The sequence below is a fragment of the Dermacentor variabilis genome, chromosome 8 (assembly GCF_050947875.1).
Source record: "Dermacentor variabilis isolate Ectoservices chromosome 8, ASM5094787v1, whole genome shotgun sequence".
Taxonomy (NCBI): domain Eukaryota; kingdom Metazoa; phylum Arthropoda; class Arachnida; order Ixodida; family Ixodidae; genus Dermacentor; species Dermacentor variabilis.
Window position 1 is genome coordinate 122,697,150 of NC_134575.1, and position 26,350 is coordinate 122,723,499.

Genomic DNA, 26,350 nt, shown 5'->3' on the forward strand with positions numbered 1-26,350 from the left:
GCTGTATAGCAGTGTCCGAAAGCGCTGCAAGCAGCGGAACTTGCTTTTCAACACCCCGATACATCTCTCCACAACATTGCGCATGGATGCGTGCTCCTGGTTGTAGTGGCCTTCAGAGGTGGTGCCAGCATGGCTGCCAGGTACCGGAACAAGCAGCCATGGCTCGAGAGGATATCCTGAGTCTCCTATTACAGAAAGTGAGAGCTGAGTGCTCTGCCCTAGTTAGGGGTACGCATTACGAATACTAACCAAGCAGATACTCGCCAGGCTGCAGTTGTGCGGCTAGGCGTGCACGCAGCGGGTTATGCTGCCACACCCAAGAGTCATGGCACGAACCAGGGAACCGGGGGTCCACAACAAGAATGCGAAGTTCCGCGTTGCACACCTGCAATGGGGAGCAATACAAAATAGCCCTGCAGATACGTTCAAAATCCGTTTTGCCATTCATATGCACAAAAGAATACACGTACGCTGGTACAAGTAGCAGACTGTTTCAGCCATAGGCGTGCACAGGGTCTTGCAATTGGGGGGGGGCAATGCGCCCCCCCCCTTATGTGGACGCCTATGGTTCGCACTAATTGATAGCTAAATGAAAACTCGAGGCCCGATATTGCGCAAGAACCCCCATACGAGCCAAAGCCAGCCCATGTAATGGTTGTAAGTACTTCCGTGTTCAAAATGCTTCCATCGTGTCTTCCCTACAGTCTATCCATTTCTGCTACGACTGCTGCCCATTTAAAACACAATTTTGGAACGGCAGACTGATTATGCACAACACATGGCACTCGCCATTACTCCCGACATGTCATATTTCAACGAGCTCGTAAACAGTTCCCCACATGTCCTCTTTTAATCGTTACATTACTTGTTATGCCAGCTTGGACATTAAACTGAACAATTGCAACTATGGGCGAGTAAAAATGGCGACAACAGTTTGAAGTAAAACAATCCAACGGTACTTACGACCATGACGTTTAGGGCGTAATAACCCTTTCTTGACATGAAGCTCGCCGTGTCGGCCGGGCTGAGTCCCTCTGGCTTCATGATGGCGATCAGCGTGCCGTCGACGCACGCTAGCACGCCTGGGATGGCGCCGCGTCGCGCGAACGCCGCCTGAGCCTCATCCTTGGCAGACGGTGCGAAGGGAAAGTCCACCAACTTTCTCCGGGCAGACACGGAAATGATGGCCTCCGTCACCTCGTGAATGGTGCTGCTCACGGCCGACTGTGCCATGCCTACGTGTTCCTCGCGACCAACGCTCCTCTGGAAGCTTCCGGTGCCGAAGTATCGCAGCGCGCACAACACCTTCCTTTCTGTGGAAAGGCCACTGGCTCGCTGGCATCCAATGATAGGGTCAAGCTCGTCGCACAAGCTACGCACTGTTCGTTTGGACAGACGAAAATACTGCTGGAACTCTTCTTCCGTCAACTCTTCAAATGCATCATCTACCTCGGGTCGTCGTCTCTGCACGACTGCAGCAGCCGCACAGGCGACACGAAAAGGCACGGCAGAGAAAAACGCCATCTTCTCCAACTGTTGGGAGCGCGGAATCGGATTGAACCGGATACGAAAGATGCTAACTGTCCCAAGAACTTACGTTCTAATCCAATCCAAGCTGTCTGGTAGCCGTTCTAATCCGTTCTATCGCTCCGGACGGACTCTCCGTCCGTTCCGTGGCGTTCGTCCGTTAGCAGACGACACGGAATGATTATGAGCAGCAAGACGTCACGGCTCACGTGACAATTGACGTCATGGCATTCGTCGCGGTTCAAATTGACCAATCGTGTGCGGCTCGATGGAACGGACCGCCTCCGTTCTATTTTGGAACGCGTACAAGATCGCGCCCCAGGTTTCAACACGATGGTGCTCCTGCACATAGCAATAGTCAGGCTCGAGCATGGCTCAACAAGCTTTTTCCTGCCCTGTAACCCCGGCCTTCAAGGTCGCCGAACATGACATCACTGAATTTCTTCTTGTGGGGCTACATGAAAGATTGCGTGTATAGCAGCGAAACTACAACACCGGACGCCCTAAAGGCAAAAATAAGCAGAGTCTGCCGCGAGATTCCAACGTCACTGGTCGAAGCTGCAACTGCGCAAGTGTTGGAAAGAAACAACTACTGTATTGCTTCAGACGGTGACCTGTTTGAGCACGTGCTATAAGTGGCAGTGGAAAATAACCGCTCAAACTGGTATAAAACGTGACTTCTTAACGCGCCTTCACGTACTCTATCCTTAGACAAAGAAAGCTTGCGACAAAGTTAGAATGAGGGATAAAAAAACAAACTTTGTTTTGCCTCTTTTCCGGTGTTCAAGAGAGAGAAAGGGTAGATGGCTAAAGTAGTTGCACTTTTTGATCTTTCTTTGTGGATGACTGAGATGCCTTATATGCTTTTGGTTTATTTTAAACTCCCGAGTAGCTCTTTTCTGTACTACCAAGAGCTGCGTTTTTGTTCTTTCGTGGCTCTTCTGCGCACTGCTTTTTTTTTAACATTGGCTGAATTTCTTTTGTGGCTTTGTTTCATGATACGCGAAAGCTAAAGCTATCTCGAGTGCCTCATGATCGAGAACAACTTTCTTGCGTTGGCAGATGCTGACGCTTATTGCGCCATGCTAGTTAGGTCGCGAAACCTCTCAAGTCATCTTACACGACGAAGCCTTGTACGATGCGGCGATAAACGAATACAGCCGTTTATCTTTCAAAGGTTGCTTGGAGGCGCCTGAGTAGCGATGCGCAAGCGCGCATCTATTTCATATTTTGCATACTTCGTGGGCTTTTGTTTTGTTCTTGGAAAAAACAACCAGGTACACTTTAGCACTAAATGGTTGATTTGTTATTTAAGGTGCCGTACAACTTTGTAATTGACATATTTGCGATTCAAGTAGTAATTAAAAAGTTCACTAAATAAAAGTAATACTTCGTGATGAAAAAGATACTGGCTGCAAGTACACACGACTGACGCTTCTATGCAGTCGGTACGATTTCTCTAGAGCTCCTGGGTTCTTTTTTGTTTTTTTTTAAGTGTGGCCCAAGTAAACTGCGACACCTGGAATATATAAGCTTAGTAGCGCTATCTATACCTTACTGTGCTTTGCAACTCCTGAAAGTCCACTGTAGAGAAGTGTTTACTATAGTGTTCAACTCTGGTACAAATGTAAAAGCATCCCGCTATTAAGAAGTTTTTTTTTTTTTTTGAAGTTGTGCATATAAGGCGAGAAACCACGGCTTGCCAATTGCAGGGATGTTCGTGGTTAGCATGTATGCCAAGCACGCACATTGCTACTAACCGTGCAAGTTACCTTAAATATTCGTTATTTTAATCTAGAGTATTTTGCAAGTTACTCTGTTCTAACTTTATATTTACGTCGAGTAATGTCCACCTAGTCTAATGAATGCTAACATGGCACGCTGGAGAGAAAATTCAAGAAACGCCAATGAATGACTGTACAGACATTCAGTCCCAACTGGGTATATATTCATGTCTAAATGATGCACAGAATAGCTAGAACAATGTGATAATGATTGTTCATGACCAGAACAATGTTTAAAAGCATGCATAAACTACACTGTAGTGGTCAAAGTATGCTTAAGCACACCTCAAAATTTCACTTGGTCCCCTCTCAAATTTTAAGTTGGCCCACCTACAAATTTAGGTTTGCTCACCCCTAAATTTGAGCTGGCCCACCCCTACTGCAAGCTTCCTCGTGCATTTTCTATTGAGCCCTGGTATCACTACGGGTACAGTGAACTAGAATTGGGCACTATAGTGCGTGGAGGCAACAACGCATAGGTACAATGTACTAAAAGCCCTCTAGTACACTGTAGCCAACGTTTTTAGCACTGCAGCATAGGGGCACCCAACACCACCAGAGGAGAACGGAGCGGTGGCGCTGCAATTGCTCACTCTTGCATGCGGCCGCCTGTTGTGCCAAAGGATGGAGCATGATGTTACGTCACCAATCTTCTGGGAGTTGTCTAGGTGAATTAGCATATGTAGGGAATTTCCACTTGATTTGCTGAAGAACTTTCTGTCCTGTTTAGGCCAGGTGCATTTTCTGACTGGAGAGGTGGCCCTTTATTAGTTCTTCAATCGTACTACTGAGACCATATAGAGAAGTCTGTCTGTGGATGTGCTCAGAGGGAGACCAAGTGCTTGTTTGTGACTTTTGGAATGAGTGTGTTTAGTTTGTATTTGTCCATTTTTGTCAGCACCATGTATGGCACAGCATATGTGACCCTAGAGAGGATGAACACTTGAATGAGGCAGATGGTGTCATTCTCTTTTATACCTCGGTACCTGTTCACTATTCTTCGCATCATGTGCAAGACCTGCTCCGTCGTCCTGGAAAGGCGTTGGAGTACTGGCCACATTCTGCATCAGCTTGTATGAGGACTCCCAGAACTCCGAGGGTTTTGCAGGGCCAAACAACCTGTCCCTCTATGATGACCTGTATGCTATCTTCATCCTTCTTGGTGCAGCGCCACCCGATTACAAGAAGCTCCGACTTCTGAGACGAGCAGACAAGTCTGTTGTCCTTTGCAAACTGGTTTACCGTGTCCATTGCCGATTGCAAAGTGTCTTGCAGGCCCCCGAGCAAGTCTATACCCGCCCAGAGGGTTGCATCATCTGCGTATAGTGCATGATGCAGGTTGAGTATAATCCCCAGCCGCTCCGGGAGACTCAGGAGTGCGATGTTAAAGCGGGGAGAGGGCTGAGCCTTGGAGAGTGCATCTGCATCCGTGTGTTATGGTGTCAGTGGCTATAACCTCAATTTTTAGTATGGGGGTGTGGCGAGATACAAAATCAACATAATTGTTTGTTCTTTCCCCACATCCTAGGTTGTTGAGATTCCGAAGGATCACCTTGCATGCCATGTCAAATGCCCCCTTCAGGTCAAGTGTGAGAATGGCCCATGGTGAGAGGCATGTGGCAGGGATGAGGATCTCGTCCTTCAATTGAATTCGCATGTCCTGGGACCAAGATGTCTAAAGCCAATCATGGTGCCCAGGTATTGTTGGAAGCACTTGAGTACTACCTTTTCCATGACCTTGCCTGTGCACAATGTGAGGGACATCGAATGTAGGTTATCAATGAGCGGTGACTTGCCTGGTTTGGGGATAAAGTGCATTTTGGCGGTTTTTCATTGTTTCAGTAGCTCGCCTGATGTTCAAAAGGTATTGAAATGGTCTAGGAGCATCTTACCTCGACATCAACATGCAAGAGGTTCACAGGTTCACTACAATATCTTATTCGAGCAACGAGGGCTTTTAAGGCTAGCAGTGCCAATGGTAGACCAGAACACCAGACCACTGGTGTGCAAAAGTGAGTGCACTTTTGTGCATATAAACTGTCTAGCATAAGCAAAACCATAAATTCTTACTTTTCACAATCTTGGGAAATTATCTAAGATGCACGTAGGTTCCAGATAAGCTTAAGATAGGCATTCTAGATATTTAGAATTATCCATATATCAAATTATGTTGCTATCACTTTCAATTGACATATCTGGGTTTAGTCATATAGTGCTACGATTTATAGTATTCATGTGCTGCCTAGCCTTACATGTTTCCTGCTTTTTATCATGCACACATCTTGTCCTGTCTCCAGAGCACTGAAATTCATGACGTGAGCTGGTTCTCCTTCCAACAGCAAAATTTGTTACTGAGCCCAATGTTCAAGTGTTCACAAGCTCAATTTCATACCAACAGATATATTTCTGCCACAGTGCAAGAACCATGAGCCATGCACCAGCTAGTACTTAAAGCTTGCAAATATAAAACAAATGATATCAATCCATATTGCTGCACAGGAAGTTTCCTGCACAGAAGACTTGACGCAAGTGCAATTCAGGAGCCTTTCTGGCAACAGAAAAACAGGACAGACAGATTGCTCCAGCTTCTTGTATAATACTGGATTTGTTCAAATCTAGGGCGATAGTATTTTCCAAATAATCATATACATATTATAGGGTCGGCTTAGATTCGAGGATTTTAAGAAACACGCCTGTTTGTAACTGAAAATGATAAATATGGTCTGATAATATATGGTGATAATATAGTATCACAGCTGCTACTGGCCGGGCCAGTAGCCAATTGAGGTACACGAGCGATGTCGTCGCTTCGACCTGTGTCGTATCAGAGCTGGTTCTATGGCAGCGTGGCATTATCGTAATGGCACACTATAGTGCCGCTTTCAAATGAAAAGTTGTGCCGGCTGAAGAGGCATAGTAAGCCAGGCCGGACTTCAGCATCGATGAAAAAAATGTCCGTCGTTGGAAGGGGGCAATGGGAGACGGTTGTGCGTGTGCCGCAACGAGGAGATGACAGCGACAAGGAAGATAAGCGGGCAGTACCAGAGAGGAGCTGTTCACCAAGATCGGGCTGCTTTTCAGAGCGTGTGATGCCGCACTGTCTGCGTGTGCATGGGCGCACGGACGCAAGCTTGCGCGCATCTGTAAGCATATCTGTGGACGAGGCTAATGGTGGTGACGACATAGAGTGAGCTCGGCATGTTCATAATAAATAAAGGCTATCATTTTGTGAACACTGTCCTCACTTTTTTTGATCGGCCTACATTCGAGGCAAGTTTATTTTTTCTGGCTTTCGACATTCGGGGGTCGGCTTAGAATCAGAACCGGAATTCAAGTAAATACAGTAATTTTTCTGAAGAGCTGACACATTTGCATGGTTCAATCAAAATTCAAATAAATATTACACCAGGGTTCACTCTGGTTCGGAGACATATGTACCCATTTAAAATTACTTTCAAGAACAGTGTTCTACTCAGTGGTTATATAAATTATTTTAAAGATGGAAATTACATTGTAATGACCATACAAGGCAAATTATTCAAATTTGCCAACAGCACACTTTAGGTCCTTAACAGTAATTGCAAGTTTAACATTGAATACTTCATTCATGCTTACTTACTCGCGACTAAGGATAAAAAAATGCATGCAGAAATTCCTCTGGAAGTATGCGCAACCATTGTGCCACTTGCTCATCTCCATGGAGGCCATTGTCATTACCAATAACATGAAACTTGATACGGCCAGTACAAACGACAGTGCTGCGGCGAAACGAACTGCTGTGGACGTAGGCACAAAGTGCGTCGATGACCCAAGCAAAGTACTGCAGGTGGCGGCGCCAGGTGCGCTGTTGTTTCGATCATTATAAGCTGTTATCGCTTAGCGCCTTATCTATTGACGTAAAAAAAGAATTAAACTATGGGGTTTTACGTGCCAAAACCACGATCTGATTATGAAGCACGCCATAGTGGGGGACTCCAGAAATGTGGACCACCTGGGGTTCTTTAACGTGCACCTAAACCTAAGTACACGGCTGTCTTCGCATTTCGCCCCCATCGAAATGCGGCCCCCATGGCCACGATTCGATTCCGCGACCTCGTGCTTAGCAGCCCACACCATAGCCACTAAGCAACCGCGGCAGGTTTATCCATCCGCGTCGAACCATTACGGACCATGATCAACCATACTCTGGCGACAGCTGCATATGGCATGACCATGCAGACCACATCTTGAAGTGATCCGTGATGCCCACAGAGTGTTCCGAGTGCCAATAGCTTCATGGGCTGCATTCTTGCCATTTACTGCACATTGGAGAGACGCACGGGCCGCTATACTGAAAGTGATCTGCAAAAGGGGCAGAGCACGGCGTGTGCTCACAGCTTCGCAAGCGTTGTGTTCTCGCCGCTTCCTTTGCACTAAGCGAAAGGCAGCATGAAGGTGAATTCACCTGCTGATGCAAGCTCTATCTTGAAAGCAATTGTCATACATGATCGTCGTTTTTTGGGGGAAGCATAGAAATGCTTAAGCAATTAAAAGCTCGATATATATTTTGTTGTCCTCCAAAAGGTCAAACAAGAACTAGTACAGGCTGACCAAACTCTTTTTAAACAACTACCCCCACCTCGAATTTCCACTTACAAAAAAGATAAAAAGGCACTGTGTATTTGGTAGCCCAAGAGTCCCTTTGATGGTCGCATTTATCGCATTAAATAGCAAGATGGCTACTGATATTAAAGTACAGTACGCTGTTACAAATTTCTGTCACTCTAGACCATTCGTCAAGTGTTTGAGAATCATCACATTAACTGGGAGCATGACATATCACTTGCTACGCAGCCATTGAATCAGGATTTGGTGCTAGGAACTGGAACAAATTTCATCTTGACCTTGGGTGAAATACATTCTACTGTGTTGTGCACTTACATATGCATGGAAACAACAAAATGCTTTTAAAGCCACTTTCAGAATAAAATGACAATAGTTTTTGATAGTACTGACATACTATCAGTTTTTGGTGAGTCTCTGCAAGTCTGAATATTTATTTAAAAACTGTTTACACAAAATTAGTATTCAAGAATTTTACGAACCTATAAACGTTTTAAGTCATCCAAGGCCTCAAAAATATGGTTTTCAGACTAAAGGCTATGCAAAGTATTCAAAAATTTGTATAAACTCTGTATCAGAGAAAGATGGAACAGCAGTGGCACCAGAATTGTCAGTGTCTTAGATGAGCCAATATAGGAGTGAAAAATAAAAACGGTCTAAAAGGGCCCTGAACCACTGCTCTGGCTTGTTGAAAGAACATAGTCTGTGGGTAGCCTACGTTGCTGTGAACATCTCAGCCAAGTTTTGCTGCCGTATGCGGTGCGTGGAGCTCGCAAGCGGATCGCGAAGTCACCTTTCTCTCACATGCTCTTTTTTCAACAGAAGGCCCTGTCCTCACTTTCTTCTGGACACTTTATTTCGTCATCGAATGCTTTATTTCGCCATTCCCTGAGACGGCTGCTATTAGCCGATAGCTGACATCAAGCTGCGGTCGGCTACATGACGTACATGCCGAGGTCACCGTGAGGTGGCGCCACGAGTCCTCTGGCTAAGCACACTTCGGCTCCCTGAGGACAACCACGTTTGGCTCATGTTTAACGCATCGCAGGGCACCAAAGGCAGTAATCGTGGCATCTACGTTAACATACAAAATAAAATTTGAAGTGCGCACCACAGTGACATATAGAAGGCAGAGCATTGTGGGCATGCCCCACTGCGCTGTAGCCTTCGCAGTACAAGGCATTGAAGAAGGAACAGGAGCATAGCGGAGGGCGTGTTTGATTGCCAATAACTCCACTTCTGCATTGAAGTTTTTATGGCAAAGTATCCCTGAAACAGCTTATTTTCACTTCAAATGCCTTTCTCCGCTTCGATAAAAAGTGGTTCAGGGCTCCTTTAAGAACTGGTTCACATATTAAATTGCTGATGACTATGCCACAGCAAAGGCATTAAATGGCAATAAGAAATAAAGCTTGCAAGTGCCATCACTGATATTACAGCATCGAAGAGAATAAAATGCTAAGGAGACTAAAACAAGAGAAAAATATGTTTATTAACAAACGATTGCAATGGAGGTTATCACTATAATTGCAAAGAGAAATAAAACATAAACAGCATTAGCAATGCACCCATCAAGAACAGTGATTCCTCCAGGAAAGACGGTTTCAATTCTGTCAACTACATTAAAGGAATGCTTACATGCACAAAGACAATGACATGGCTCAGAGTATTAAGAAAAAAATCCCAAAAAGACTACTGCAGTCGAACCTCACTATAACAAACCTCGATATAACGAAATTTGCGATGTAACATATTTTCAATTCTTTATCTCAGATGCATTGAAAACCGTGTATACTTTCTTTCGCGATTTCACAAAGTAATTTCTTGACATGGTTTCGATTTAACAAAGTTTTTGACCATCTCAAGCATGAACTTGGAGCCAGCATGGCTAGTTCATCTGGCAAAAAACTATAAAGATGTCGGCCAAGACAAAAGTTACTTCATACTTGAGCAGCAAAACCACCATCATAGCATACACGCCAATACACAGTATGCAGGGAACACTGCAATGCCATTGGTCACATTGGTAAACAACTTGCAGAGGCAGCACTCGGGAAAATCGCAACACCTGACGATGCCTTCAGCGCAAGAGGGATGGGGCGGGTGTGAACACACGGTAACGTGATCAAGCACATGATGGAGAGTGGGGGGGGAGCATGAATGCGTGCCTCGCCTCTTTTCATACGCATACTCTCTCTGTGGAAAATGCAAACGTATAGTCGAAATCGTTGGTGCCTTCATGCGCATCTTGTTCCCACGCGTCTAATGTTCACGGTCGCATAATCTCAAGCTTCCAAGACATAGTGTTTCCAAGACAAGCGCTCGCTCATGTTGTGACTGCAAGTTTGTGGCCATTGAGTGAGATCTGTTAACATTTGCCTGAACACGCGTGACACTGACAGAACTACAAACCTTAGTTCGTAAAGTTTCTTTGCTATCATCATCAATGCTCCACCTTGCTGGCGAAACTGTGACTCTTTTTGCTTGCTCAAGACGAATACCCAAATCTTTTTACAGTTTTGTATTTAATTTCCAGGTACCGGCTGCGGGCACTTAGCGCAGTCTTCCATGACATCCGTGATTTACAGAACCACGCGACGCAACAGACGCAAATCTCAGACACTGTCAATGCATTGCTTCCGATGCTATCTGCACCACATGCGCAGGTGCTCATAACCATGGTACTATGGCTCAACCTTCTTGCAATTTGTTTATGAGCACTTACTAACAAGATACTATCCACCAGGAATGCTCTGGGAATTTGTGAAGTTGTATTTAATGCTGAAACTTTCAAACGTCAAATTAACAAAATTAACAATTTAACAAAGCTTTTCACTGCAAGTACAGCTTCATTATATCGAGGTTCGATGGTACATCCAAAAGGCAATAAAAATTAGAGATTAACAGGTCACTTTCTTTTATGCCAACAACATAAACTGAAGGTACCCGTCACACACACGAAGGAATATTCCCCATGGTACAGCCACTACTGAAAGCTATCACACATTCTACAGATCCTACATAAGGGGGATGACAACATAGAATTTATCTACTAGTGACACACATGTAGGCGGAGAAGTAGATAAAAAAAGTGTAGCCAATAATGAGCCTCTCACAGCAGCTGCATGGTACAATACTAAATGCACAGCATTTGCCAAAAGGAATACAGTCACTGTGTTACTGTTGGGAGCTGAATATGAAATGCCTTGTTCCTCTTCTGCTGCAGTAAAAGTGTCAAACTACTAGCTCCTAGAGAATGCAGTATTTGTGCTCCTACAGGTTTCATTTCTTTTACTAAAGGCACATAAGATAGCATATTAAAGTTTGCACAGTACGACTCAAAGGTCCACATGCCAGCAGATTGTCCTCGAACAATCCACAGCCTGAAAGAAGACTACACAGCATGACCGCAAGAATCAATGGATCTTTTGTTTTTCAGCTTGAGAGCATCTTAATCGACTGATATATACAAATTTATTGTGTGGAATAAGCATCACTATGAACAAGATGCTACCTGGTACTGATGCAGAGGACCATAATTTAAAATTATGTTTTTCTATCAATCCATCTTCACTAAGGTGAATCCCATAGCACAGTGAAACCTCTTGTTTCAAGAGAGGAAAAAAAAGTACATAGTCAAGCTAAAGTGATAAATCAGTGTATCAAGGTGTTTTCTTTAGAAACGATTAGAAAATGACAAAATGATGTGAACAGGTTCCTCTATGAGTGCACCCGTAAGTTTTTGAAGACTTGGAAATACTGTTTAGCTCCAAAAGAACAACGCACCCGCATAGTGGTTGTACTTGATCACGCACGTCCTTCCTATACCCGAGAGGATTAAAGGGGCCCTGAAATACTTTTAGAACTAATTAAAGAATGAACTCACTGTTAAATTACGTTACCTCACAAATCACCTGCTGAATTTTTTCTCCCAAATCCTTCAAGTATTTGTGAAGTTAGATGCAGCTATTGCACTGATGAGTGGCTTTCTCTCTCCTTTCGTCTGCACTAGTAGCTTGCCCTAAAGTTGAGAGTCCCGGTGGTGAAAGGGCTCGTCACAGCGCCCTGAGGAATCCTGGGTAGACAACACTACAAACCACACTCCTGCTCTTTCAGAGGCCATGCACAGCAGACACAGCTGCACAACTGTTGTGTGCAGACCGGCAGTGCAAAGATGATCGCAGACTGATTATAATGTAAAATACCGCATATGCACTCAGTTTCACACAAGCGCCCAGTATTAACATTTCCGAAGTTTCAGAATTCTGAAAATTCCATGTTAAGCGACCACCCCCTCCAAAGTGCCAGCATCAGCCGAAATATTCACCCCACTGCCACCTTGGGGCAATGACGGGGATACTGACTTGTCATCAACCAAGCCCCCATCCACAAAACGAAGGCCATTGTCGACACAGCAGAAGCCACCAGCACCGACATCGTGTACATTCCAAGAGGGTGTACAGAAATCCTGCAGCCTGCGGACATCTAGTAGATAAAGTCGTTCAAGGACTCTGCCCGCATGTCATGGGCTGAGTTCATGAGGAATGGAGAGAAGACTCCTAAAGGGAACCTCCGGAAGCCTTCTTGCCAAGACGTGCTAAAATTTGTGTCAACGGCTTGGGCTGCTGTGTCTGAAGAGGTGGTCGCACAATCCTTGAAGGGATGAGAGATCAGTGTCGCATTGGATGGCAGCGAGGACAGCCACTTGCATAACCAACTTGCAGGTCTGTTCCAAGTTGCGCAAGTGTCAGCACCAAATGCATCGACCTCCTATTCCGCACCAACTAGGAAAAGTCGTTCGCAGGTTTCGGTGACGATGAGTAGGCACTAGTGTACCACATCATTTATCATTCGAAAATAAACATGCTTGCGTCGATTTCATAGCCACGGTAGCCCTGCCTAAAGTTTTTCATTGGCCGCCATCCTGGTTTTTAGTGCTTTGACTGGACAAGCGCCTTTTGACCGTCAATGACGTAAATATATGGCTCCGCGAACAAGTCCGAAAATGGTCGATGCCGTATATTTACAGCGCTGTCTGTATGTTTAAAAAGTGCACCAATTTCCTAACTTTTTCTTTTCTGTCATGTGCTGCCACTATGTGGGGATACAAGGAATTTTTTTCGCACGCCTCCCTCTTTTGGTCTTTGTTTCATCATTTGTTTTAGCGCTAGTTTGCTCCTGCGCATCTATATACTACCACTCGCGCATTGGCGTGCGCGCGTGTGGGCAGTCATTTGGATTTTGTTTCGCGGGCGGTTTCTGCTTTTTGCGTTTGCAAAAGTGATGACTATCTCGTTACTAATCGCTCAAAGCGCGACCATTTGTTTCTCGCTCATTTAGTGCTCACAGGAGTGCGCATAGGAAGGATGCTGTCGTGTAAGCGTTTCCGTTTCTTTTTTTTTTTAAGACTCACGAAAACTAATTGCCCTAGCTGGTTGGCGATAAGATGAAGATTAGCGGAAGTTTGTCACACGTGTTGCTTTTTTTGATGGGCACGCAACCAAACAGTTTTCGCGAGTGCGCGCACCTACGCAGTTTTATTACGCTATGGATATGCGTGTTAGTGGAAGTGCAGGAACATTCGAGACTTGCGAAATATTCTTGTGTGCAGATTTTCAAAGCCTTGAACTATGCACATAAATATGCATCATTTTTAATTCTGATAAGTTTATTTCCTTTTTTATTGCTGTTATTCCTGAATGAAGAGTGCATATATACCAATGCAAAAAGAAAATTTCTCACTTTGTGGTCACCCTAGAAAAATTACGGTAAATTTTTTTCGAAATAAGTCCCTAAGAAGAACTGGAATTTGCAATAAAAAAATCTACCCTCAAAGGGGTAACGCAATTCTGAGTGAAAGTGTGGTGGGCGCTTCCACGGTATCTTACCGTGTGTGTGTATATATATAAACACATTTCATTTACCTCAAATTAGCAATTATAGTATTAGTAGCGAGAATGTTCTTGCAATTACAAAAGCGAATTTCTCGATGAAGATTATCGCATGTAGTTAGTTTGCCTTCAAGTGACTAGCAGCGCTGACACACATGCTCCATTTGGTCTTTGTGGACGCTGTTTCTCAGAAATAGTCATTTATTAATTCGGCACCCTTCTTAGTGCTTTCTCTGTGTCTTGCCTCACGATTTTTTCCAGTTATCCTTTCCATTTGCTAGCATACTTTGATTACCAATAGCTGTTTCTTCATCCTTGCCTATGGCTTCGTAGAGTGGAAAACACAGCAAACATCTTGTTGCATAACGCCAGTTCCCAAAGTCAGCTTCGCCGCAGCACAACAGTTATGCGGTCAAACATACGCAATGTATTACGGTGAAGCATACCAAGAGCAGAAAGGGGCCACTGTCACAGAAGGCATGTATCGGTCTCTTATTGATACACATGCACACCCGTTATTTCCTGTCACAGTAGGATCACCCAGGCACCAAATGAGCATACTGGCAGGCCTTAGGAGCAATTTTGGAGCAAATTTGAAACCTTGAAGGGAGTAAAAGCCACGGATTCATTTTTTCAGACTGCACCATTTTTCGACATTTTTGCACTCCATAGAAAGTCCAAAAAATCGGACGTTGACTAATTCGTGAGGCCTTTATGTGTGTGGCCTTGCTTCCCACTTAAAATCAGGGAGCCCTACGAAGGAAGGGCACACAGGCTTTCATTTAAAATTTGAGCCGTTTTCGTGCTGTGGAATGGTTTCATAGTTTGCTGACTAAATGTCACTGCACGACCAATCCACCATGCTTGTTTGCCCAAACCTGGTGAGGAACCATTTAACTTGCAAGAATGTTCATTCAGGCAGCAGTGTATTTGGAAGAGACCAACAAGTTTCAATGACTCGCCTAACATTCCAATTTTACCTTGACTATTTCACTGCAAACAGAAGTGTTTTAAAGTCACAGTTGAGGGGTCATTGCTTCTGAATTTGTTATGCTTGCTATGCCTCAAGTACAATAGAGATTGTTAAGAGTTTTAAATCTTTAGAAATCTGGTTTATGGAAAAGCTGCTCTGGGATACCCATGTAGGTCATGCATGCCTTAAGGTTGCTTGTGTGGTCGGCATACTCTCTCAGTATCGCCATTTCTTCTCACCTGAAATTAAACTGCTTCTGTTTCAAACCATTTTCATGTTGCATCTGCATTACTGCAACGTAGCATGGGGAACTGCGCCGTACACCACTCTTAAAAAAATCTACCTCCTTCAAAAGAAAGCTTTAAGAATTGCTTTCAACCAACCTTACGATCACCCCTCCGCAGACCTCTTCCACGACAGCAATGCACCGCAAATATTCAGTCTTTTCGATATATGTCTGTGCTTACGCTACAAACAGGAAATTCAGGACGTTTCAACTCTGTCAGAACTAACTAACCTAGAACTGCTATTGCCGGCATACCCGTTATGCCATCCAAGGCTCTCTTAACCACGGACTAACTATCTAGAACTGCTATTGCCGGCATACCCGTTACGCCACCCAAGGCTCTCTTAACCACGGACTAACTATGGGCAACAGATGCTTAAATATTATCTTCCAGCATTATTGATGCGCCTCTATGATGCATCCTTTGATATTAACAGGTGCAGCAATGCCGATCTCTGAGCATTCCTTCGATAAGTGTTTTTCTCATACTGTGTATAGTTTGGCTTACCCTTGATGAAATACCAGTTAAAAGTGAGATATGTAGCTTGCGGAAATATGTAGTGAAACCTGCCAGAATGTAAACATCATATCTTGATCATGTAAGCTCAAATTTTTTTCTTCATTCTGTGCCAATAGGTAAATACCATATCTTGATCATGTGAGCTATCATTTTCGGATCGCCTCATTATGCTTTTGTATACTGTCTACGTCTTTTTACACTTTTGTATATAAAACCTTGTCATTGCTTTTTTTCTTGTTTACCTAACCTTACAGCCAATGAAATGAGTGCCGTTATTCCTGCATGTATTCTTCTAAAATTGTGTTCTTCAAGCCCACAATTTTATATTGTAATTGTTGTTTTGTTGGTATCTTATACTGCTGCCTTACTTGGTGTTTTTGATTAGTAATGCAGAAGTACTCTGGTTTTTACTAGAATGTGAATCATGCTTCATGCTTCTGCATCCCATCTTTGTGCCACATGCTCGATGGTGTCATTGTCAATGAACCTTGTGGGCCTCGGGAGCTGGTCAAGCTACTGTTTTTCTTCCCGTGGTCCACTGCTCTTTGAAGCAGGAAATGAAATGAATTGAAGGCCAACCACAGCAATAAGGTCAGCGTAATGAAAGAAATATCAGCCCACTCTCCCTGCAACATGTTAGGTTATGCCGAAACATTTTGTGAAGTCGTTGGGCAGTTTAACATAATAGAATATATCAACACTTGCTTCCTGATGCCCCGCAATGCCATGCAGCATACTCCATAGGTATGTAGATTCATAATTTTAGACTCTGGCTAATATATAGTGCACACCTACAAGGCTGGCGACTTACTCAGGGCTGTCAGGGTGCACTGTTTTCTCATGTCTCTTCAAGTCATTAGCCCGAACAAAGGACTTGGAGCAAATGGTACAGTGGTACGGTCGCTCGCCTGAGTGGATGCGTACGTGACTCTGCAGATGGCTCTTAAATACAAAAGCCAGAGGGCACGAGGGGCACTGATATGGCCGCTCGCCTGAGTGGATGCGCAAATGACCATCCAGAACGGATCTGTGTGAGAAGCTCTTAGGACACAAATGGCATTTAAATGGCCGATCCCCAGTGTGCACACGCATATGTCTGTTAAGATGGCCATTTTGCGAGAAGCTCAGAGAGCAAGAGGGGCACTGAAATGGCCGCTCACCAGTGTGGATACGCAGGTGTCTCTCAAGATGCGCCTTTTGCAAGAAGCTTGCAGAGCAACAAGGGCAGTGAAATGGCCGCTCATCAGTGTGGGCCCTAACGTGTGCTCTCAGATTGGATGGTTTTCTAGTTTTATAGTCACAGTGATCACAGTGGTGGAGGTGTCCTTGCTGCGGCTTGTCATCCTCAGTAGTAGTTGTACAGCATGAAAGCTCTAACCCTGCACAAAAAAAAAACAAAAAAAAAACAAATTGCACTTAATGCCAAAATCAGAGCACATAGATGCTAGTGCTCATGATGAGCCATCATAAAAAACTTATGAAAAGGCATTTAGTGGCAAAAAGAAATTAAGTTCCGAGTGCTATTACTCAACTTCTCTGGTGCACTCAACACAACGAAATGCAAATTATAGTGGTATTATGGGAGAGAAGGATTGGGTTTTTAAAGAAAGAACTGCAATTAAGGTTATTTCTATATAAACACAAGCAAGCAGCATACATATAAACAATTATTACAATCACAAAGCTCAATTATTTGTATAGTGCTCGAAAACAGAGTCAATTTATGATGAACACGGATTATTCAATTACTGTAAAACAATGCTTTCATGCAAGAAGACAACGACATCGCTCAAACCAGGGTGGAAGGATAGGCACGTCTCAATGGCACTGTCTGCCTGCAGAGCGAGCAGACAATTCTGTTCAGGCTTCCTCCCTTTGCCAACAGGAGCATTACAATCAGGAGGATTATCATTTTCTGTCAACTGCTGATGGCAGGAGGCCCTGTGGTCATGTATTTCGCTACAAAATGGCCTTAGAACACACAATGTTACTTTTTATGTTGCACTAATAGCTCTTGCTACTTCTGTATTACATGCTATTTGCAAAGAAAAATAGAATATGCAACCACAAACCACCTAGTGAACTCTCTTGATTTACAGTGCAGTCATGCATTGTCATAAGTCTTGGTTGGCGTTTTCAGCAAGTTTTCCGCCTGTGCTTGTCTAGATACTTTTGTTGCATCTCCAGGTGAAAACTGCTGCACTGCAGCCTCCATGTGTGCGTGAACATGCAGGCAGTGATAGAGATACTGAGGTGAGCGGGCAATCAATGCCGTGTGCACATTTTTGTTTGGATGTACAAGAGCCTTCGAAGTTTCTAATTTGTGAGCACAGCTCCTTTTTACACATTGTTTCGGTCACAAATAGTTGTTATAGCATTATTCTAGCTATTGAGTGCATCATTCCGACATTACTATATATCCGAGTTGGGAAATGTCTGCACAGCCGTGTATTCGTGTTAATTGAATTTTCAAACTTGCACTTTTTTTCCAGTGCATGCATTCTGAGCGATTCATGTAATTCAACAATACGAGTATATACCTGGTGCTCAGGGTATGCTCTGTCACTATCGAGCATTCCAAAATGTTTCTTAGTGAGAAAATTATGCAGATCCCATGCACTGTGGGAAAAAATGTAAACAACGCTTTAGTAGCCCCAGAAATTATTTGGAGCGCCCTAGTAATCACTAGTCTCTACAGTGGAGTTTCATGAGTTGCAAAGCACATTTAAGTCTGGATAGTGCTGCTAAGCTTAGATATTTAGGTGGACTAGATAAGCTTGCTTCCCAAAGGCTCACCAAAAGTCATATATGGAATTAGTTACTAGTGATTCTTCCAAGGGCGCACGCATGGTAGAGGAGCCCCATGCACTGGACCAGTTGATGTGGTTGAACCCAATGATCTGCGCCACGTGCCGACAAAGACGTAAACCACGACCAAAAAGATCACTGGCAAGACAGCCTTGTTCAGACACCTAGTCTATTCTTCCACCGTGGGTCAAACAGAGCCATAAGAAGGCTCCTGGAAGGAGTACACCTATTAGATCCAACAGGCAGTCAAACTACGATTCCATAATAATTTAATTCTAGGGCTTTATGTGCCAAAATCACAATCTGATTATGAGGCCCGCTGTAGTAGGGTACTGCGGATTAATTTTGACCAATTGGGGATCCTTAACATGCACCCAATGCACAGCATACAAGCATTACAAGCATTTTCACATTTCACTCCCATCAAAATGTTGCTGCCAGGGCTATTTGATACCATGACCTCGTGCTTAGCAGTGCAACGCCATAGCTGCTAAGCCACACCAGCGAGGTGTGCGAGATGAATAGAAAGCATCTTATCACGCCCCCAGAAAAAATATGGAAGAAACCAGTCTCGCAGATTAATAAATGTTCACAAACATACAGCCACTAAAAAAGCCATCACACATTCTTCAAAAGCTACATTGAGGGGATGAGAATACAGCATTTTTCGTCTATTAGTGATACACAAAATAGGCATAGAAAGTGCAGAACCACAGTGTTGTCAAAGGTAAACATCTTACGCCGGCCACATAGCCCAACATTAAGTGCACAGCCTTTTTCAAAAGTAAGAGCCATCACGTTACTGATGGCAGCTGAATACAAAATGTCTAGTCGGCTTCCTGCTATGTTTGTCAAAGCATCAAAGGGCACTCATCACAGCATTCCAGCAATGAGAATTCAATTACAAAGCAGCACTTGTGCTGCTATTGGCTTCATTTCTATTGAGAAAGGCTGCACATACACTATCTTATGAAACTTAGCAAAAATCACAATATGATTAGCATGACTCAATCAAGTTACATCATGCTACTACCACATCATCACACGATCTACAGTAAGAATGAATGGGAGGACTAGATACCACGACCGTGTGAATCTTATGAATCTGCTGTTCCTCAGCTTGAAAGTATCTGAATGCATTTAATTATGTATGACAGGATTACAATACTCTGGTGCTGAAGAACAGGAGATTCATTAAAACAGCTGCAAAAGAAGTGACACAGAAGAGAAGTTGACTTTCTGCCAAAAGCAGTGCAAAGAATAAACACCTATAGTAAGCCTTCAAAGTGGCAAGCCAATAAAATGCCATGAATAAATACTAAATGGAAGAAACTATACAGGTATTATCCAAAATGAAGTCTGGAATAAGCATTCCTATGACCAAGGTGCCACATGGCGTCTAACCAGTGGACCACAATTCTAATTGATCTTTTCTGAATAGTTCAGCTTCGACAGGCTGAATCCTAATGCATGGTGCAGTCTGATACAGTTTATGTTATGTTTCAAGGGTTGAAAAAAAGACAAGTACCTAGTCAAGCAAAAGTGATCAATCAGTGTTTCAAGGTGTCTTTTATTTAGAAGATTTGCTACTGACAAACTCAAGACAGCAAAACATTGTGTGTAACAAAGGAGTAGATGCCGCATAGAAAAAGATGCCGACAAGATGATGAAACAGGTTATACGAGTGCAGCCATATTGCTTTAGTGCTGAGAACTTAAAAATACTGATTACCTGCAAAACAAGGCACCCACGTAAGGGCCATACCTCAGCAGCCCACAGGTATTTTTGTAACTGATAGCATTAACAACCAACATTTTCAAACTGGTTCATTATCAGTCAAGTTACTGCGCTGCCAGGAAGCAAGCTTCACTGCCAACACAGACACCCCGTTTGCATGAACTAGTGTTCACAAGTTATGTTCCTTCCCTGCCTTCTAGTTTACTGAAGATGAAGGATTGCATCTCGGGTATCTCAGAAGCCCAGCCTATTTTATTCTTTTGCTTCATCTTTCGCAGCATGACACACCTCTCATGGTGGTTTAGCAACACGTTCTGCATTCGCTGTTTTACCAGCCGAAAGATTTCATTGATAACGTTGCAGACAGTGCATTCTACATAGTGCCATGTAGGTGTGCGACCTTGATTTTCGAGGAGGAAGCAAGGTTCTCTCGAGGTTTGAATAATTGTCATGATGCAACCTAAACATTGTGCTTGTCTTTTAGCCATGCCCACACCTGGTGAGGGGCTCTTTAACACACTAAAATGTTTGTTTAGCCAGGAGTAAACTTGAAGGAAACCAAGAAGCCCCAAAGATTGACTATACATTCAGAAATTATCATGGCTATTTTAACTGCAAACACAACTGTTCTCAAGGTATAGTTGATGGATAATTGCTTTTAACTTTGTTGAGCTTTCCCATGCAGGCATACTACACAAACATGGTTACTGTAATTCAAGCAGTGTCACCACAAATTGCTTCGCAACTTGTAAGACTACAGTGAAATAAAAACTTCTCAGCAGTTCTACATATACTAAATCAAAGCAAAACTTGTGGCCCCTTCCCAATGCACAAGAACACCACACAGCATACTGCACATGTACTACATAGATTCGACATTTAGACTACATTTATTCCAAAAAGTACACCAACATCACTGCTGCCTACTCTGCGGCCTCATGCTTTTCATGTTTGCCCTCAAGTTATCGGTCTGTACAAAGGACTTGGAGCAGACGGTGCAGTGATATGGTCGCTCGCCTTTGTGGACAAGCAAGTGTCTCTTGAGGTTGCTGCTTTTTCATAAAAGTCTGAGGGCATCAGGGGCACTGAAATGGCTTCTAGCCTGTATGAACCCTCATGCGCGTATTCAGACGGAACAGTTTTCCAGGTTCAAAGTCACGGATGTAACAGCGGTGGAGGCGTCTCTGCTGCGGCTTATTTTCAGTAGTTGTTGGAGAGGATGGATGCCTTGATCCTGCATACTGAAAAGCAAACTGCAATTATGGAAAGTCAAAGTCAGAACATAAGGTCGCTAGAGCTAATAATGAGAATTTTGCTAGTCTAGTATCTTGAGGGCAATCTCAGAAAGCATCTAACAAAGCACAGCTGGTCAACCTGTCAGATTTCCTTAATATTTACACATATGATTGCCCAATGACCAGGTTTCTAAAATCCGAACATACTTTGACAAATAAAAAGTTTTTAACTATAAAATGTATTAAATTGAGAGGACATGGAGCGGAGTGACTGCATCGCCAGCTGCTTCCGCCAAACAGTATAGAAAAGTTTTCACGAAGTTGTCATGGTGAAGCCAAAATTTTCATTCTTCAATAAAACATACAACCATACACATACTACAATGTAGCAAACAATTTTGTACTGGTTGGTTTCAAACCATGTCCCCTCAGTGCAGCATGCCAATGCCCTATCCATTGGTCGAAGAAATACCCAGAGGCCCAGGTAGGTGGGAAAATATTGAGATACAAACATACATAGATAGACAAGACGACTGGCCCCTCGAAAGTGCGTTAAGTACTGTAAACATGCTAACACGACAATGAAGAATGGGCTTCTTTGAGTGCATCCACACTGTTATGTTCACCACTCCTCTTTCAGTGCCACTGACGTAACATACGTTTTCGCATTTTTGTCCCGCCGTGTCACTGACGTTAGATGAGAATGTGAGAACAATAACTGGAGAGCATTTGCATTATTCGTGTCATCCTTGCCCTTCTATATAACAAAAATATACCACTGTGTTTGTTTTACAATATCTGAGAAACAGAAACCTGACCCTGGAGGTGCGTCACATCCAAAAAAAAACCGGCACTGAAAGGGTTAAAAATCCTGTTGGGTCAAACACTGGGCATCCACGTAACAATACACTTCAATAAACAAGACTTCCCTATAAGTGGAGCCGCTAAGAGCTTAGAAAAACAACATGCAATTAGTTTTTATTGGATTACACAGGCAGCAGTTCATTTGGAGAACATCGACATGTTTCAGTGAGACCTAACAATCAGAATTTATCATTTTCTGAAGGAATAGTTGATTGACGAGCTCTATTGCGCCCTCACATAAAGAAATGCCGCATTAACATGTTTACAGTAATGCATGGCAACGTCCCTACAACTTGCTAGATTATGCTGAAGCATGCCTTCAAGTTAATCAACAGTTCAGTACAATAGAGGATATGGTGACACTTTTACTTCCAGATGCACCACTATGTAGATTCCTTATTCAGATTGCATGGAACATTTTCATGGCCAGTGACTTACTCCAGCGGTATCACAGTGTTGCATTTTCATATTTCTACTCCAGTGAATGGTCTGCACAATGGACTTGATGCAGCAGTATGGTCACTCGCTCGTGTTAATGCACAGGTAATCCTCCAGCTTAGGCGCCGGTGAAAATCCTTTCAAGGCACAAATAGAGTTCAAACAAACACCTTCCTGTGTGGAAATTGTTGTGCACTTTCTGATCAAGCAGTATTAGAGTCTTCTAGTGGGAGGTACAGTTCATTTATAAGTATATTCATAGGTGGCACAGCTGGCAATATGTGCTATACTCGTTTAAAAATGTTAATAGATGAAATACTGGTCTACTACATGGTAGGTTAGATTTTTTTAATTTCGTTGGATCTAGTATTTAGCGGAAACTTCAGTAGCACCTACACATGGAAAAAGTAATCGGTTTGGAGGGCCTCGTAGCGTGCATATCTGGCAGCCAATGAGCCAATTGAGATCATCTGGGGATATTTAATGTGCACCCAATGCATGGTACACAGACATCCGTCCCAATCCGCCCCACTAGAAATGCCGCTGCCATGGCTGGGATTCCAACCCACATCCTCAGGCTCAGCAGTGCCTTGCCAACGGCACTGCGTCACCACAGCAACATATTTTTTTATTTTTCTCAATCATTAGGGTGTGCAAATAGTCTTTTAACCCAAATTGAGTATGGATCGAAAACATATCAACTATTGCCAGAAACAAATACAATACTTTCGAATAGTTTTCGAATTATATAGGACAAGCTTATATAAAGAAAACAATTTTCAAGTCTTGGCATTCAGAACATGATAAGGTTTCTGTCATTACACTACACAGTACAAAGCATACTTTATTAAAAGCACAAAGGGAGCATTAGCCATGGATGAAAGTGGCCAAAGAAATTTTTGAGCAGCTCCGGGAGCAGCAAATTTGGCACTTTGGAACATGTTTGGAGCATGAATTGTGGATTTTGGAGCAGCTTGGTAAATGTCAATATGAGGGAAATACAGGCATATGAAGAAAACGTGCTCCTTATTTGACATTGCAGAACACTACTAAGTTACAACAGATCAGTTCACCCACCCAAATGTAGCATGAAACTACAAAGGAAGCCCATACAGGTTTCTCAGAAACAAACATTAAATTACATACCGGATGTGCCAACTAAATATGGCCAAGAAAAAATAACCTAGGGATTTCCCGGAACAGTGCCCACTTTATGCCAATAGGCTTGTTTTAATGCTAGTCGAGATTATTTTTTTTTCATTGTGAACAAGCAATGAACGTCTTATTTTAATAAAATGACATTACCTTACTTATTCACTACTGTGTCAATGCAAAGGTTGTGGAATACGTCCGATAACAGCATACATAGCAACCTAGGTCTTGTGCGATCCTCTTTTTCTGACAAAACTTTAAAAATTGAAAAAAGAAAGGAAAAAGCCTGCAATTTTTATTTTTTTAAGTCCACGTGACCCCGCATCAGTAATATAGGTCATCTCATACATAAACTTCATCAGTGCATTGTGTATATTATGAACATGCAAACCTGGGCTGCAGCCTTGCAACGGTTCACTTTTCGAACCGTTACATGATTTCACAACACCACATTCGATAGGGACCGAATATGTGCGCCAAAAACTGCTAATATGGCAAGAAAAAAGCACAGCCGCTCATGCTCAGCGCCCCTATTTGACTATGTTTGTGTAAAGATTGATGCAATCTTCAGTGCGCAGAAGCATTGGCACGGTCACAGCGTTTTTTTAGTGACACAAGCATCGAGTGGCGCTACTGTTTCTTGCGCAGCACATCCTGTTCACCTCCCGAGACGACCTGGAAGGAAATTCAAAATAAATCTGCAAATAAAATAAAAACAAAAATAGTACAGTACAAAAGTCATGGGTTTCATTATAGGTATGATACCTGAGCATAAGCTTATTTACAAGGTGAGTTACTGAAGTGTCTGGAATAATTAGGATTAATTACAAATCACTGATCAGCACACACCAAAGCACAGAACTGTGGACTATACACACCTACCACGTGAGCACGACTTGCAAAATTTCTGGAAACCTGGATGTAGAAAGCGGAAGTAATGACGTCACACACAAGGTGGCATTATACTTAACTGGCTAATTAATAGAAAACAGTTGCCTCCGAGTCAGATTCATGTGTTCCATTCACCTAAAGTTAACCTAAAGAACACCAATGCAGAGGTGCGACTGCCGCTAAGAAACACCCAAGTCGGAGATTAGGGTCGCCTACCAATTTTTTATTTATTTCACGAGCTGTCTTTCTAGTGAAAAAAGAAAGTCTTCACGAATCAAAGGCTGTTTTAAATGCTGCTATCGGCCATTCGTAAACATCATCCACAATGTTTACATTGACACCTCATTGATTAGGTAAATTTATAAACTTAGCTAATGAAACGTATTCATGCACAACGAACTAGAAATACTCACAGCAGCCACCATGAACAACACCTTTTAAGGTAAAGGGAATGAGGTTAGCGTAGTGCTCTCAGGTATTTCTTAATTCTTGGCGACCTTCAGTTAAGATAGCATAATAAATGCGAAGTAACGTACTGGTCATTGCACGTTTGCCAATATTTGACCACTTGCTGAGCAAAAAAAAAGGATATTTTTGAAAACAGTAAAGGAATAAAAATGTTCCCTGACTTTCCGGTCTGCATCGATGACCAATATTGTGAGTAAGCTCAATTATTTGGGCTTATTTGCGGTTCCGCCACAGGCACCATAACGCCAATGTAAAGCAGCAACCAATATTTCGTGCACCGGACGATGGTTTATTCAAATTTTCGAACTCATCTGTGCAAGTTGAGCTGTGAACATAGTTGCTGCAGCCGAAATTTTGGAGGTTTGCAGTTTCGCCAAATTATGATCACAATTTGGCCACCATGGTTAACTAAATATGCAACTTTACATTTTTGGCTTGGATTTTGTGGTGGCAAAAGCCTGATTTTGTGTGGTATGGCCTGGCATAAAATAGTGTTGGCTGCGTGCAAATTTTAGTGATGATTGCAGTTGCCATTGGATATTTGTGACCAAGAAGTTTCATGAAAGCAAGCAGGTCCTTTGTCGGCATGCCGCGTTATAATCCTGGTAACCAGACATGGTGCACATGTGAAATGGTTTTAGTCAGAAATGAAGAATTAGAAATGTATTAGAAATTATTTAAGTTAGGATTTAAAAACGGAGTTCACCCATTAATCAATGCACATGTACCAATAGGGTGCAATATGGAATTCTAAATTATGTAGCGAAACTGATGAGCTATATGCTGAACAGACTGTACGACCTTATTCATTTAGCGCAGCTTTTCTTCCCAACTGTACCATGAAATGAGCGCCAGTTCAAATCATCTTTAGCTGTCCGCATATATGCAAACACGTAACACCTTTATAAAACATTTGTAATTCATTGTACAGCACAAAACGGTTTCCGCTTTCTTGTGGCTTAGCCACCAACCACACCCACATTCTAATGATGCTGACGCTAAAACAGATTGCTTAGGCTTGAATTGCAAGGCTAAGCACTAGCCAAGGCACATCTATGGCTGTGTGGTTGGCATTGAACATGTATATCCTGCTAAATTTGGCAACTTCATTAGGAATTAGTGTTTTGGCGCAAGTTGGCGCAGCTCAATGGTTTGGCGCATGATAACGCAAGAC

General features: G+C 43.0%; 1 protein-coding gene across 1 annotated transcript; it reads right to left on the reverse strand.

Annotated features, from left to right (window-relative positions):
• Positions 1–9,386: 9,386 nt before the first annotated feature.
• On the reverse strand, positions 9,387–21,185 carry LOC142591556 (uncharacterized; the record flags this gene model as incomplete). Its single annotated transcript, XM_075703869.1, has 3 exons — positions 9,387–16,962; positions 17,379–17,524; positions 21,046–21,185. Coding segments are annotated over 3 exons (858 nt in total), but the record flags the coding sequence as incomplete, so codon positions are not given.
• Between the last annotated feature and the right edge of the window lie 5,165 nt (positions 21,186–26,350).